The 16,987-nt window shown below is 35.3% G+C and overlaps 1 protein-coding gene across 1 annotated transcript in view; it reads left to right on the top strand.

Annotated features, from left to right (window-relative positions):
* Positions 1-2,190: 2,190 nt before the first annotated feature.
* Positions 2,191-16,987, top strand: part of LOC134374606 (protein MFI-like) — a 51,258-nt gene continuing 36,461 nt past the window's right edge. The window contains exon 1 of the mRNA XM_063092445.1: positions 2,191-2,271. Within this exon, the coding sequence (XP_062948515.1) occupies positions 2,191-2,271 (81 nt within the window). The remainder of the gene's footprint in view (positions 2,272-16,987) is intronic.

The following is a 16,987-nucleotide window of genomic DNA, read 5'->3' as shown; positions in this document are numbered from 1 at the left end:
CTATATTTTGTTATTTCTCCATCTGTTGACTAGAAAGAGAATTTCTTGAAATACTGTCCTTTGGTCAAAATTAACAAATCTTTTACACCCCAAATATTATTCCTTCTCATTTGTTCTAATACTTCTTTGTAAATTAAGAGAAAATTGTGCTTAAAATGTCCAGTTACATCAATTTTTTAAACAGAATAATGCACATGAATAGTTCTTATTTTAGAAAATAGTTTGTATTGTAATAGTCTATAAGATTTATTGAGTGGTTATGGTGGGCCAGAAACTGTACTAAATGCTTTATCTGTATTATCTGACTTAATTTTCATAATTTTATGAGGTAGGTACTCTCAGTCCCTATATTTTACAAATGAAAAACCTGAAATTTGAATAAGTTAAGTAAATTATGCAGGATCAAACAGCTAAGTATGAAGTAGAATTTGTTGAGACTTAAATCCTGGTCTATCTTCAGAGACTTAATCTCCCCGTGCTTCCCTTTTGTTAAAGCTATTTGTAAGGAAAGAAAAAAGACAAATTCTTTTTCATAGAGAACCTTCTCCTACTATTAAAAATGTTAATTTAAGAAACTCAACAATAAACACAGTTAGGAAGAAAACACCTTTAGTTTTAAGCTTCTGAATGATTTTAAACACCAAGAGAGAAAATAACAAATTAAGAAAAAATATAAATAGGTTTTTCTTTTATTTTCTCTATAAATAGCATATGTTTTAGGTAGTTTTTATGTTTGGTCTGTGTCTCTCTAAATATAGCACACATTTTAGTAGATGTGTGTTGTATGTTTAAATATTTCAGGGTTCTGGGATTTGTAAATCCTTATACATATTGCATTTTACAAGCAGCAGTTCAGAATTTTAAACTTTGAAGCAAAATTTATTTATTTTGGACTATGAGAAAGCATCTCAGAACCGTATTTTTACTGTAAATGCAATGCATGACATGCTGTGAATTATTACTAACTCTGAGATTGAGTAAAATCCATGTTTCTCCCTGTGTTCAATGCAAAGCTTCCCCCCCCCTTTAATTTGACCATTAGAGCATTATGCCCTTTATAATGTAAACTATGTTGCCACAAATGGCAGTATTTTAGTCATTCAATTTTGAATGAGATGATTTTTAAGGTATAAATGTTCAAGAAGCATAAATAATAATTTAGCTCACTGCACCTTTTTAAAGGACTCAAATTATAATGTCTTTCTGACTATTTCTAAATTCTTCACAGTATTAAAACAAATTATTATTAGAATTAGTGATTTTGTTTGTTCCTTACTAGTCAAACTTCATCTTTTTTTTTTTTTTTTTTTTTTTTTGTCTTTTTGTGACCAGCCGCACCGTGAGCGGACCGGCCATCCTTATATAGGATCCGAACCCGCGGCGGGAGCACTGCTGCGCTCCCAGCGCCGCACTCTCCCAAGTGCGCCACGGGGTCGGCCCAAACTTCATCTTTTTTTTTTTTGACAACTTAATGCATTATGTATTAAGTAGTCGATGTAGTTAATAGTCAAAAAGAGAGAAAAAATCTGGAATCATCTCTAATTCTAGGTTTAGCGGCCTGGGCAATTTTGTGGATGCAAATCTGTCTCTATGCGTGTTAAGAAATGTTTATTTGGGGGCCGGCCTGTGGCTCACTCGGGAGAGTGCGGTGCTGATAACACCAAGGCCACGTGTTCGGATCCCATATAGGGATGGCCAGTTAGCTCACTGGGTGAGCGTGGTGCTGACAGCACCAAGTCAAGGGTTAAGATCCCCTTACCGGTCATCTTTAAAAAAAAAAAGAAAAGAAAAGAAAATGTTTATTTGAAGTCATACAACAGAGTATGCTAAGGTTGTGGATTTTAAAGACAAAGAGACTTGGATTCAATACTGGCTTTGTTACTCACTATTTGACCTTAGGCCTCGAAGCTCAGTCTTCTCATCTCAAATACAAGCATATTAGTAAAATCTGCTATGCAGGATTGTTGTTGGAATTAGAAAAAATAAACAAATTGGTACATATTAGGCAATCAATGATAGGTGACTTTTAATTTTTATTATAATTATTTTGATACCATATTTTCTTTTCATTGCTTCATTTATACAACTGTCTATCTAATTTTCATTGAGTTCTAGTGATGATTTTATTACAAAGCATAGCAAATAACTTTAAATATATCCTTTTTTATTATTTTCTGTTAGGACTTTCAAATGCCTTGGCAACAGGAATCAGAATTTACAAAGCAGGATAAAGCTGCCAGAATCATTCAGCAGGCCTGGAAAAGTTTCCTTGTGAGTTTATTTAGCAGCTTTATTAAGATATAATTTATATCATAAAGTTCACCTGCCTAAAGTATACAATTCAGTAGTTTTGGTATATGTACAGAATTGTATACCACCCTTCACTTTAAAAGCACACTTTTTTTTAAGTTTCAAAAAGTTATAATTAATTATTTCATTAGCTTCACACATATTTATTCAGTTCCTGGTCAGGGCCAGGCTCTTTGATAATCAATGAAAAGGCTACTTACTATCAAGAAAGTGTCACTAATAGGTTCATTTGACTTTCATCTCTAAACCTTTTATTTCTTGACGCAGGAATCAGGTTTGTGAGCAGGTATTAGGGATATATTCACTCATTAAATATTTATTGAGTACCTACTCTTGGAGAGCTTAAAGTTTATATCTGGGTTAATGTAGTAGTTATCAAGCTGTTGTATTGATAGAGCTGATCTTATAGGTATAAGGAATATTCCAAGTTGAGTCAAGACCTACAATGACTTCACTCTTTTCTCTCTGATAGCAGCAGTACTCTGTGCCTGATAACTTTGTGTGAAGTGGTATAGCTCTGTTTCTAGCACACAAGACAACCTTTGTATCAGTTAACTAAATTTTGCAAAATAGCTTCCATTATTTGCCTCTTTTGACTCTACTAAAGCCATAAAACCTATGCTGGGACATACATTGATTTTCAACACTAAAATAATAATTTTCTTTTAAAACCTACTCTTTCTTTGTTGGTTCCATTAACATACTCATTATCCAGGCTTATGCTTTTCTGTCATTTGTGACTTCTTTTCTCCCACGTCCCCAGCCAGACATCTTTGAATAACTGTTTTATATTCTTGGCACTATGCTGGACATTTTATAATACACTACTTACCTTTAAGAGAGCTTCAGTAGAGAAGCCATGTATATAAATAAAGATGTGTGTGTGTGTGTGTGTGTGTGTGTGTGTGTGTGTGTGTGTGTACTGGTAGACTGAGCACACATTTTCACCTTCTATCCCTCTAGGACCCCATTGAAATGACAATATATAGAAGGTTAATCCATAACAGAGAGAAGGGTGTTCATGAGCCGAGAAGAAATTTTATCAATTTTCTGGAAAACCGAACCTCCATGATAGCATCCTGTTGGACAAAACTGTGTAGAAGCACTTGTCTAGACGCACTTCAGGGGGCTACAGTGAGGACACTGGTTTGTCATCAGAACCCCTAAAAAGATATGAATTTGGAGTTAGCAATTTATTTATTTATTTATTTTTTTTTTTAATTTTATTTTGTCGATATACATTGTGGATGGTTATTGCTCCCCATCACCAAAACCTCCCTCCCGTCTCCCTCCCCCCTACCCCCCCAACAATGTCCTTTCTGTTTGCTTGTCGTATCAACTTCAGGTAATTGTGGTTGTTATATCTTCTTCCCCCCCCACCCCCGGTTTCGTGTGTGTGTGTGTGTGAATTTATATATTAATTTTTAGCTCCCACCAATAAGTGAGAACATGTGGTATTTCTCTTTCTGTGCCTGACTTGTTTCACTTAATATAATTCTCTCAAGGTCCATCCATGTTGTTGCAAATGGCAGTATTTCATTCGTTTTTATAGCTGAGTAGTATTCCATTGTGTAGATGTACCACATTTTCCGTATCCACTCATCTGATGATGGACATTTGGGCTGGTTCCAACTCTTGGCTATTGTAAAGAGTGCTGCGATGAACATTGGGGAACAGGTATACCTTCGACTTGATGATTTCCATTCCTCTGGGTATATTCCCAACAGTGGGATAGCTGGGTCGTATGGTAGATCTATCTGCAATTGTTTGAGGAACCTCCATACCATTTTCCATAGAGGCTGCACCATTTTGCAGTCCCACCAACAATGTATGAGAGTTCCTTTTTCTCCGCAACCTCGCCAGCATTTATCGTTCAGAGTCTTTTGGATTTTAGCCATCCTAACTGGGGTTAGATGGTGGAGTTAGCAATTTAAAAGGGCTGGAAGGATAAGGACAGAAGACAAGGTGTTAATTGAAGGCCTGTACATGGAACAGCTGTGCCATTTGTCTCCATTGTCACTTCCAGACCCAGAGCTGCTGGTAGAAGGATATTTACCACTAGTCAAAATCTGCTGGTAGATTAACATATACTGTTAGGAAAAACAAAACAAAACAAAACACCCCCCCCCAAAAAAAAAAAAAAAAAAAACCCACCAAACCCTGAAGGCTTATCTCTTTTTAAAAAAGAAAAATCAAATAGGTTGTCTGGTTAGCTCAGTTGTTTAGAGGATGGTGTTATAACACCAAGGTCAAGGGTTCAGATCCCTGTACAGGCCAGGTGCCAAAAGAAAAAAAATCAGATGAACTATTTGGGAAAGCTAGTTCTAGCATGGCTTTGGCACTCCACAGTAAAATCCATTTAATTTTAATATTCAAGGGACACCCTGCTTAATAGCTGGCTACCTGACCATACCCCTTAAAGAAAGCCTGCTGGTTGACTTGTTACACTTACGTCACAAAGCTCCCAGGCAATCTTCCCACTCATGAGTGAGAACACTGGGGAAACAGGAGACTGACACAAAAGCACATACTAGCTCCCTAGAAAAATTGACACAGATCTACTTTCTTAAGTATTAATTGACAACCAAGGTTCACCAAGGAAAACCAGTGATATAAAAGCAAAAAGAAAAAGAAAGGAAAAAAAACCTGAGGGAAATAAAAATAATAATCAATTTAAATTAGATCAAGATGTTGAATAACTCTAAGAGCGTTATATTTTGGGGGAAAATGGTACCAGAGGCTAGATCTCAAAAAAAGGTTAGAATCTCTAAAAAAAGAGCTAACCATGAAAGTCATGGTTCAAATATAAGGGAGATTAAAATTGTTCTAAGATGTGAAGAGAATATAGTACGTTTGATCTTGATTCCAGATACATTCTATTTCAAGTGGCCCAGAAGGTGACTTCTAAAAAAGGATCCATAGTTTTAGCACATTACTTGGCCCTATAACTGAATTATTTGCATAGTCATAGTAATGTAAATGAAGGGACTTAAAAAATCATTTAAAATATTTTTATCAAAGTAATATGTGTATTTCTTTAATAGGTAAGATAATATCGAATATTATAATAAAAAGCAAATCTTTTACCCAATTCCACCCTTCACCCTCATATTCTAAAGGCAGCCAGCCACTTTTAACTATTTTTTGTTGTAGATCTTCTAGTAGTTACTTCCATGCTTCTAAATAATATGCTTGTACAAGTACAATTATTTTTTATCAACTTCAGAAGCTATCTGTTGGCTTCCTGCAAAGATAATTGAAAATTTGTTACTTATCCTCCTTAACCCTGCTAATATCTCTCTTCCCAGTATGATAATGTCATTATTTTTAGTTCTTCCATTTGTTACCCTTTGCTTTAAAGCATATCTAAGCCTTCATCTCTTGTTCCATCAGGCTGACATAGGATCACTCAACTCCCCTTTATATATGATGAGGATATAAATATCCCTACCCTTTTCTTCACCTGTCCTCTCGATCTTCAAACCTCTAAATTCCATCACCTGTGCTGGAAGTATTTATGTAGTAAATACTCACTTGGAGAAGTACTTCATATATCCTGAATGCAAGTCCTTTATTGAATGTATGTATTGCAAATATCTTCTCCCAGGCTGGCCTCATTGCTCTCTTAAAGGTGTTTTTTGATAAAGAGAAGTATATTTAATTTTAATAAAGTCCAATTTGTTTCTTTTTCTTTATGGTTAGTACTTGCTGTGTACTGTTGAGAAATTTATGTAACCAAATTCAGACGATATTTTCCTTATGTTCTTCCTAGAGGTTTAATTGCTTTAGTTTTAGATTGAAATCTAGTATCCATTTCAATTTAATTTTTGTGTATGTTGAGAAGTATGAACAAAGTTCATTTTTTTCTTTGTGGATCTCCAACTGATCAAGTACCTTTGTTGAAAACATCATCCTTTTCACAATAAATTGCAGAGGTGTCATTGTTTAAATCATGTAATCATATATGTGAAGTGTTTTTGTAGTCTCTGTTCTGTTGCATTGATGTATTTTGTCTATATTGTCTATATTACTTCCTATGTAGTAAGTGTGGACATATGATAGTATAGTCCTCCAACTTTGTTCTTCAGTATTATCATAGCTATTCTAAGGTTTTTCCATTTCACATGAATATTAAAATCAACTTATCAATTTTTACAATTTTTTGAGATTGTAATTGGGATTACATTGAATTAATAGATCAATTTAGGGAGAACTGACATCTTGCTGTATTGAATTTTCATGAACATGATATACTTTCTTTAGATTTTTAATTTCTCTACAAAATGTTTTGTAGTTTGCAGTGTAGAAGTCTTACATATCTTTCATTTGATTTCTAGGTATTTGACTTTTTTTGATACTACTGTAAGTGATATTATTTTTTAGATTTTATTTTCTAATTATTTATTTCAAATGTGTAGGAATGTAATTTAATTTTACATTCTGATTTAGTATCAATTTACTCCTTCTAATTTTTTTAATAGATTCCTTTGGATTGTCTACTTAACCGCATTGTCATTGAATGATGACAGTTTTATTTTTCCTTTGTAAACTTTATAACTTTCATATTTTTCTTGCTTTATTAGACTGACTAGATCCTCCAGCACAATGTTGAATAAAAATGGTAATAATGTACATTCTTATCTTTTTCCTGAACATAGCAAGAGGCATGTAATGTTTCACCATTAGCTAAGGTGTTACCTATAGTTTTTTGTAGAAACTCATCATCAGCTTGAGAAAGTTAATCTTATTCCTGGTTTGCTGAGATTTTTTTTATTATGAAAATCGTGGGTGTTGAATTTTATCAAATGTTTTTGCTGCATCTACTAGATGATCGTTTGGTCTTCTTCATTCTCTTTGTATGGAAAATTACGTTGATTGATATTCAAATGTTGAACAAACTTTCATTGCTTGAATAGACTCCACTTTACCATCATGTGTTACCATTTTGATATATCCCAGATTTGATCTGCTAAACTTTTGTTTGGGATTTTTGCATAATTGTTTATGGATGTAATTTTTCCCTCCTTTTTTTTTTGTAATGTCCTTGACAGGTGTTGATATCAAGGTTATGTTGGCCTCATAAAAGGAGTTAGGAAGTATTTATTCTTTTTCATTATCTGCAAGAATTTGTATGATTGGTATTATTTCTTTTATAAATGTTTTGAAGAATATATTAGCGAAGCCATCCAAACTAGGAGTTTTCTTTGTGGAAGGGTTTTAAACTATGGATCCCATTTCTCTAATAATGTAGAAAGATTCAGGTGTGTAGTTCTTCTTGTGCCCATTTTGGTAAATTACTTTTTCAAGGAATTTGTCTGTTTCATCTAAATTGTCAAATTTATTGGCATAAAATTGTTTACAATTTTCCCTCATTATCCTTTTAATGTCTATAAGATCTATAGTGGTATTGCTAATATGAGTTTTCTCTCCATTTGTTTACATATATTTTACTAAGGGGTTATCAATTTTATTAATCTTTCTTAAAAGCTGACCTTTGGCTTTGTTGGCTTTCTCTATTTTGCTTCTAGTTTCTATTTCATTGATTTCCAATCTTTATTGTTTTTTCCTTCAACTTTTTGGGGGGTTTGATTTTCTGGTTTTTTTCAAACTTCTGGAGGTGGAAAACTAGATCTTAGATTTTCAATTTTATTATTTTATAATATATGCATTTAAAGCTATTAAGTTCCCTCTGAACATTCCTTTAAAGTTACCCACAGGTTTTGATATTTATTACCTTTTAGTTGAAAATATTTTAAAATTTCCACTGTGATTTTTTTGACCCATGGTTTATTTAGAAGTATGTTGTTTAATAATCAAATATTTAGGAGTTTTCAATTATCTTTCTGTTACTGATTTCTGGTTTAATTTTACTGAGGCCAGAGTATATACTTTGTATGATTTTAATAATTTGAAATTTGTTGAAACCTGCTTTATGGCCCAGAAACTTTTTTAGTTTCCACATGTAAGTGAGATCATGTGGTATTTGTCTTCCTGTGCCTGGCTTATTTTACTTAACATAATGTCCTCCAGGTTCATCCATGTTGTTGCAATGATAGAATTTCTTTCTTGTTTTTTTTTTTTTTTTTTTTTTGTCTTTTGTCTTTTTGTGACCGGCCGCACTGCGCTCAGCCAGTGAGCAGCACACCGGCCATCCTTATATAGGATCCGAACCCGCGGGCGGGAGCACTGCTGCGCTCCCAGCGCCGCACTCTCCCAAGTGCGCCACGGGGTCGGCCCTAGAATTTCTTTCTTCTGTAAGGCTGAATAGTATTCCATTGTGTATATATTCCACATTTACTTTATCTATTCATCTGTTGATGTACACCTAGGTTGATTTCATATCTTGGCTGTTGTGAATGATGCTGCAATGAGCATGAGAATATAAATATCTCTTTGACATACTGATTTTATTTTCTTTGGATATATACCCAGTAGTGGGATTGCTGCATTATATAGTTCTATTTTTAGTTTTTTGAGGAAACTTAATTCTGTTTTCCATAGTGGCTGTGCTAATTTACATTCCCATCAACAGTAGGCAAGGTTTCCCTTTTCTCTACATCCTTGCCAACATGCACATATCTTTTGTCTTTTGATAATAGCCATTTTAACAGGTCTGATATCTCATTATGGTTTTAATTTGCATTTTTCTGATTATTAGTGATGTTGACCAATTTTTATATCCTGTTGGCCATTTGTATGTCTTCTTTTGAGAAATGTCTATTGAAGTCCTTTGCCCATTTTTTAATCAGGTTCTTGGGTTTTTGCTATTGAGTTGAGTTCCTTATATATTTTGGATATCAACCCCTTATCTGATATATGATTTCTAAATAATTTCTCCAATTTCATAGGTATTTTCTTCATTTTGTTGATTATTTCCTTGTCTGTGCAGAAGCTTTTTAATTTAATGTAATCTCATTTGTCTATTTCTGCTTTTGTCACCTGTGTTTTGGGGTCATATCCAAAAAATCATTGTTCAGACCAATGTCATGGAGATTTTCCCCCATGTTTTCTTCTATTAGTTTTACAGTTTCAGGTCTTACATTTAACTCTTTAATGTATTGTGAGTTGAATTTTGTATGTAGTGTGAGATAAGGGTCTAATTAAACTTTACTAGTTATTTAATTATTTAGGTATTTGCTAGTTATCTAAGTTTTTTTGGTGGAGTGTTTAGGGTTCTGTATATATAAAATCATGTTGTCTGCAAAAAGAGAAAACGTAACTTCTTCCTTTCCAGGGTGGATATCTTTTATTTCTTCCTTTGTCTAATCTCTCTGGCTAAGACTTCCAATGCTATGTTGAATAGAAGTGGTGAGAGTGGGCATCCTTGTCTTGTTCCTGATCTTAGAGGAAAAGCTTTCAACTTTTCACTGTCGAGTATTATTCAGCTGTGGGCTTGTCATATGTGACTTTTAAAGGGAAATCTTTAGACAAACAAAAATGGAAACACAGTATAATAAAATTTATGGGATGCAGCAAAAGCAGTTCTATCAAAAACTGTATGCAAGGGCTGGCCTGTGGCTCACTCGGGAGAGTGTGGTGCTGATAACACCAAGGCCACGGGTTCGGATCCTATATAGGGATGGCCGGTTAGCGTGGTGCTGACAACACCAAGCCAAGGGTTGAGATCCCCTTACCGGTCATCTTTAAAAAAAACAAACTAACAAACAAAAAACCTGTATACAATATGTGATACTGAAATCAGGGTAATTAGTATATTCAACATTATACAATGTAATTGTTTTTTGTGCCCTTTTACCAATTCTTCCCTTACCCCCAACCCTTCTCTTCTCCCTATCCCACCCCTCGTAACCTCAGTTCTGTTCTCTCCTTTTGAAAGTTCAGTGTATTATTGTGATTGTTGTATCTTTCTTTCTACCTTTCTTTTATTTATTTTTTAGCTCCCACTTATGAGTGAGGTCATGCAGTATTTCTTTCTGTGCCTAGCTTACTTCACTTAACATAATTTTCTCTAGGGCCGGCCCGTGGCTCACTCGGGAGAGTGCGGTGCTGATAACACCAAGGCCCCGGGTTTGGATCCCATATATGGATGGCCGGTTCGCTCACTGGCTGAGTGTGGTGCTGACAACACCAAGTCAAGGGTTAAGATCCCCTTACCGGTCATCTTTTAAAAAAAAAAAAAAACATAATTTTCTCTAAATTCATCCATGTTGCTGCAAGTGGCAGAATTTCATTATTTTTTATGGCAGAATAGTATTCCATTGCATAGATATAGCACATTTACCTTATTCAGTCATCTGTCAATGGACATTTAGGTTGGTTCCAGCTCTTGGCTATTATAAATAGAGCTTTGGTAAACATGGGAGTGCAGGTATCTCTTCAACATGATGATTTCCATTTCTTTGGGTTTATACCCAGCAGTGGAATTTCTGGACCAAATGGCAGTTCTGTCTGTAGTTGTTTGAGGAAACTGTACCATTTTCCATAATGGCACCAATTTACAGTCCCACCAACAGTGTAGCAGGGTTCCCCTTTCTCTGCATCCTCGCTAGCATTTGTTATTCTCTGTCTTTTTGATAATAGCCAGTCTAAATGGGTGAGATGATATGTCAGTGTGGTTTTGATTTGCATTTCCTGGATGCTGAGTGATACTGAGCATTTTTTCATGTGTCTGTTGGTCATTTGTATATCTTCCTTTGAGAAATGCCTATTCAGCTCCTTTGCCCATTTTTTAGTTGGATTATTTGTTTTTTATTATTAAGTTGTTTGAGTTCCTTGCATATTCTGGATATTAATCCTTTGTTGGATGCATAGTTTGCAAATATTTTCTCCTACTCTGTAGGTTGTCTTTTCATTCTGTTGTTTCTTTTGCTGTGCAGAAGCTTTTTAGTTTGATATAATCCCATTTGTTTATTTTTCCTTTGGTTGCCTGTCCTTTTGGGATCATATTCATAAAGTCTTTGCCCAGTCCTACTTCCTGAAGTATTTCTCCTTTGTTTTCTTTCAGGAGTTTTATACTTTCAGGATATATATTTAAGTCTTTAATCCATTTTGAGTTGATTTTGGTATATGGCGAGAGGAACAAGTCTATTTTCATTCTTCTACATATAAATGTCCACCATATGATTGCCTCAGTACACACAGAAGCATTTGAAAAAAATCAACATCACTTCATGATAAGGAGTCTCAGCAAATTAGGGTAGAAGGAAAGTATCTCAACACAAAAGAAGCCATATAAGACAAACCCACTGCCAATATCATCCCGAAGGAGGAAAAGCTTTAAGAAAGGAACAAGACAAGGATGTGTACTCTCACCACTCCTGATTAACATAGTATTGGAAGTACTAGCCAGAGAAGTCAGGCAAGAGAAAAAAAATAAAGGGCATCCAGACTGGAAAAGATGAAATCAAATTGTCCCTGTTCGCAGATGACATGACGCTATATATAGACAAGCTGAGGATCCAACTGAGATGGCTTGAACAACTGGGAATGGCTGGGACAGCTCAATGGGGGCCCTACATCAGAAACCTCAATTCTATTGAAGAGGCAGTCTTTTCCCCAACGTATGTTCTTGGTGCATTTGTCAAAGATCAGACGCTACAAAAAAACTCTTAAGAGTTTATAAACAATTTCAGTAAAGTTGCAGGATACAAAATCACAAAAAAATCAGTAGAGTTTTTACACTCCAATGAACAGCAGAAAAAGAAATCAAGAAAGCAAGTCCATTTACAATAGTCACCAAAAACCCCAAAATACCTAGGAATCAATTTAACCAAAGAGGTGAAAGAACTTTACAACAAGAACTACAAATCACTGTTGAAAGAAATTAAAAAGGACACAAAAAATGGACAGACATTCCATGTTCTTGGATTGGAAGAATTAACATTGTGAAAATATCCATACTACCCAAGGCAGTCTACAGATTCAAAGCAATCCTCATCAAAATACCAATGACATTCTTCACAGAAATAGAAAAAACAATCCTAACATTCATGTGGAACAACAAAAGCCCTGAACAGCCAAAGCTACCCTGAGCAAAAAAATGATAAAGCCAGAAACATAACACTACCTGAATTCAAATTATACTACAAAACTTTAGTAACCAAAACAGCATGGTGCTGGCATAAAAACAGACACTTAGACCAATGGAACATAATAGAGAACCTTGTACAACCAACTGATCTTTGACAAAGGTAACAAGAACATATGTTGGGGAAAAGACTGCCTCTTCAGTAGAGTTGAGGTTTCTGAAATAGGGCTCCCATTGAGCTATCCCAGCCATTCCCAGTTGTTCAAGCCATCTCTGCTGAATCCTCAGTCATCCTGGAAGTAAGACAAGACTTACCTACTATGCCCTATAAGAATTCATAGTCCATAATTGTGAGTGTGATTAAATGGAGGTTATTTGACACCACTAAGTTTTGGGGTAGCTTGCTACACAGCAATAAATAACTAGACCAGTTACACATTCTTTTACTGGGTTACCCTAGAGTTTACAATATTTATTCTTGAATAATAGTGTCCACCTTAAGTTAGTACTTCTACCCTTTCCCGACAATGCAAGAATCTCATAACAGGCTAACTCCCTTTGTTCCCTTTCTCCTTTGCGGTATTGTTGTCAGATATTTCACTTACACTATGAAATAACAGAAGACATTACTATTCTTGTTTTATTTTTTTTTTTTTTTTTTTTTTTTTTATTTATTTATTTTTTTTTAATTTTATTTTGTCGATATACATTGTAGCTGATTATTGCTTCCCATCACCAAAACCTCCCTCCCTTCTCCCTCCCCCCCTCCCCCCCGACAATGTCCTTTCTGTTTGCTTGTTGTATCAACTTCAAATAATTGTGGTTGTTATATCTTCTTCCCCCCACCGGTTTGTGTGTGTGTGTGTATGTGTGTGTGTGAATTTATATATTAATTTTTAGCTCCCTCCAATAAGTGAGAACATGTGGTATTTCTCTTTCTGTGCCTGACTTGTTTCACTTAATATAATTCTCTCAAGGTCTATCCATGTTGTTGCAAATGGCAGTATTTCATTCGTTTTTATAGCTGAGTAGTATTCCATTGTGTAGATGTACCACATTTTCCGTATCCACTCATCTGATGATGGGCATTTGGGCTGGTTCCAACTCTTGGCTATTGTAAAGAGTGCTGCGATGAACATTGGGGAACAGGTATACCTTCGACTTGATGATTTCCATTCCTCTGGATATATTCCCAACAGTGGGATGGCTGGGTCGTATGGTAGATCTATTTGCAATTGTTTAAGGAACCTCCATACCATTTTCCATAGAGGCTGCACCATTTTGCAGTCCCACCAACAATGTATGAGAGTTCCTTTTTCTCCGCAGCCTCGCCAGCATTTATCGTTCACAGTCTTTTGGATTTTAGCCATCCTAACTGGGGTTAGATGGTATCTCAATGTGGTTTTGATTTGCATTTCCCGGATGCTGAGTGATGTTGAGCATTTTTTCATATGTCTGTTGGCCATTTGGATATCTTCCTTAGAGAAATGCCTACTTAGCTCTTTTGCCCATTTTTTAATTGGGTTGCTTGTTTTCTTCTTGTAAAGTTGTTTGAGTTCCTTATATATTCTGGATATTAATCCTTTGTCAGATGTATATTTTGCAAATATTTTCTCCCACTCTGTTGGTTGTCTTTTAACTCTTTTAATTGTTTCTTTTGCTGTGCAGAAGCTTTTTAGTTTGATATAATCCCATTTGTTTATTTTTCCTTTGGTTGCCCGTGCTTTTGGGGTCGTATTCATGAAGTCTGTGCCCAGTCCTATTTCCTGAAGTGTTTCTCCTATGTTTTCTTTAAGAAGTTTTATTGTCTCAGGGTGTATATTTAAATCCTTAATCCATTTTGAGTTGATTTTAGTATACGGTGAGAGGTATGGATCTAGTTTCATTCTCCTGCATATCGATATCCAGTTATCCCAGCACCACTTGCTGAAGAGGCAGTCCCTTCGCCACTGAATAGGCTTGGTGCCTTTGTCAAAGATCAGATGGCAGTAAGTGTGTGGGTTGATTTCTGGATTCTCTATTCTATTCCATTGGTCAGTGTGTCTGTTTTTATGCCAGTACCATACTGTTTTGGTTATTATAGCTTTGTAGTATAGCTTAAAGTCAGGTAGTGTTATGCCTCCAGCTTTATTTTTTTTGCTGAGCATTGCTTTGGCTATTCGTGGTCTTTTATTGTTCCATATAAATGTCTGAATAGTTTTTTCCATTTCTGAGAAAAATGTCTTTGGACCAGATGGATTCACAGCAGAATTTTACCAAACATTCAAAGAGGAATTGACACCGATTCTTTACAAACTATTCCAAAAGATTGAAACGGACGCAAATCTCCCAAACTCATTCTATGAAGCAAACATCATCCTGATACCAAAACCAGGTAAAGATATAACCAAAAAAGAAAACTACAGGCCGATATCCTTGATGAATATAGATGCAAAAATCCTCACTAAAATACTAGCAAACAGAATACAGCAACACATACGAAAAATTATTCATCACGATCAAGTGGGATTCATCCCAGGGATGCAAGGTTGGTTCAACATACGCAAATCAATAAATGTGATACACCATATTAATAAACTCAAACACAAGGACCATATGATCATCTCTATAGATGCTGAAAAAGCATTTGATAAAGTTCAGCACTCATTCATGACAAAGACCCTCTATAAGTTAGGTATAGAGGGAAAGTATCTCAACATAATTAAAGCCATATATGCCAAACCCACTGCCAATATCATCCTGAATGGGGAAAAGCTGAAAGCTTTTCCTTTAAGAATAGGCACTAGACAAGGATGCCCACTCTCACCACTTCTATTCAACATAGTGTTGGAAGTACTAGCCAGAGCAATCAGAGAAGAGAAGGAAATAAAGGGCATCCAGATTGGAAAAGATGAAGTCAAACTGTCCCTGTTTGCAGATGACATGATCCTATATATCGGACAGCCTAAAACCTCTACAAAAAAACTATTCTTGTTTTAAACAGTAGATGTTGATTTCTTTTATTGTGGTAAAACATAACATAAAATTACCATTTTAATCATTTTTAGGTATGTAATTGAGTGACATCAAGTGCATTCATCATGTTGTACACCCATCACCAATATCAGTTTCCAGAACTTTTTAATCATTCCAAAAAGAACCTCTGTACCCCTTAAATAATAACTGCCTACACCCAGACCCTGATAACCTCTATTCTAATTTCTGTCTCTATGAATTTCCCTATTTTAGGTACCTTGTATAATTGGATTTGTCTTTTTGTGTCTGGCTTATTTCATTTAACATAAAGTTTTCAAGGTTCGTCCAATTTATAGCCTGTATCAGAATTTCCTTCTTTCTTAGGGGTGGATAATATTCCATTGTATGTATATATCACATTTTGTTTATTCATTCATCTGTTAATGGACATTTGGATTGTTTCTACCTTTCGGCTATTGTTAATAATGCTGCTATGAAAATTGGTGTGCAAGTGTCTCTTTGAGTCATTGTTTTCAGTTCTTTTGGGTATATGTCTAAAAGTAGAATTGCTGGATCATATTATAATTCTATGTTTAACTTTGTGAGGAACTGCCAAACAATTTTCCACAGTGGCTGTATTTGTCCTTTTGTGTTACTATAACAGGATACATGAAACTGGTTAATTTATAAAGAATAGAGGTTTATTTGACTTACAATTATGGAACAGCGGCATTTGGCACAGACCTCAGGTTGCTTCTACTCATGGCGGAAAGTGGCAGACAGCCAACGGGTACAAGCAGATCACATGGTGAGAGGAAGCAAGAGAGAGAAGGAGAGGTGCCAGGGTCTTTTAAACAACCAGCTCTTGCGGGACCTAACAGAGCGAGACTTCACTAATTACTCCCCCCACCTAGGGAGAGCATTAATCCATTCATGAGGGAACCCCCGTGATTCAAACTGCCACACTGGGGATCAAATTTCCATATGAGTTCTGGGAGTACAATACATCCAAACTCTATCTGTGGCTATGCCATTTTATATTCCCACCAGCAATGCACAAGTTTTCCAATTCTCTATACCCCTGCCAATGCTTGTTATATTTTAGTTTTTTGATAACCACCATCCTAATGGATGTTAAGTGGTATCTCATTGTGGTTTTGATTTTAATTTCCCTAAGGACTCCTGATATTGAGCATCTTTTCACGTACTTACTCACCATTTGTAAGTCTTCTTTGGAGAAATGTGTATTCAAGACCTTTGCTCTTTTTTGAATTGAGTTGTTTGTTTTGTTTTTGTTGTCATTGTTGTTGTTGAGATAGTAGTTCTTTACATATTTTGGATATTAATTCCTTACCAAATATCTCCTTAAATATTTTTTTTCCCATTCTGGGGATTGCCTTTTCACTCTCTTGACAGTATCCTTTGATGCACAAAAGTTTTTAATTTTGAGGTAGTCCAGGTTATATTTTTGTTTCTTGTGTTGCTTGTGCTTTTGGTATCATATCCAAGAAATCATTGCCAAATCCAATGTCATGGAGCTTTTCCCTTATATTTTCTTCTAAGAGTTTTATGATTTTAACTCTTATGTTTAGGTCTTTGATCCAGTTTGAATTAATGTTTGTATACTATGTGAGTTAATGGCCTAATTTCAGTCTTTTGTATGTGGATATATAGTTTTCACAGCACGATTAATTGAAAATACTGCTCTTCCTCCCCTCCCCCCCATTGAATGGT

This window comes from Cynocephalus volans, chromosome 4 (genome assembly GCF_027409185.1).
Source record: "Cynocephalus volans isolate mCynVol1 chromosome 4, mCynVol1.pri, whole genome shotgun sequence".
NCBI classification, from domain to species: Eukaryota; Metazoa; Chordata; class Mammalia; order Dermoptera; family Cynocephalidae; genus Cynocephalus; species Cynocephalus volans.
Note: the sequence above shows the minus strand (reverse complement) of the source record. Positions and strands in the feature narration are given on the sequence as shown.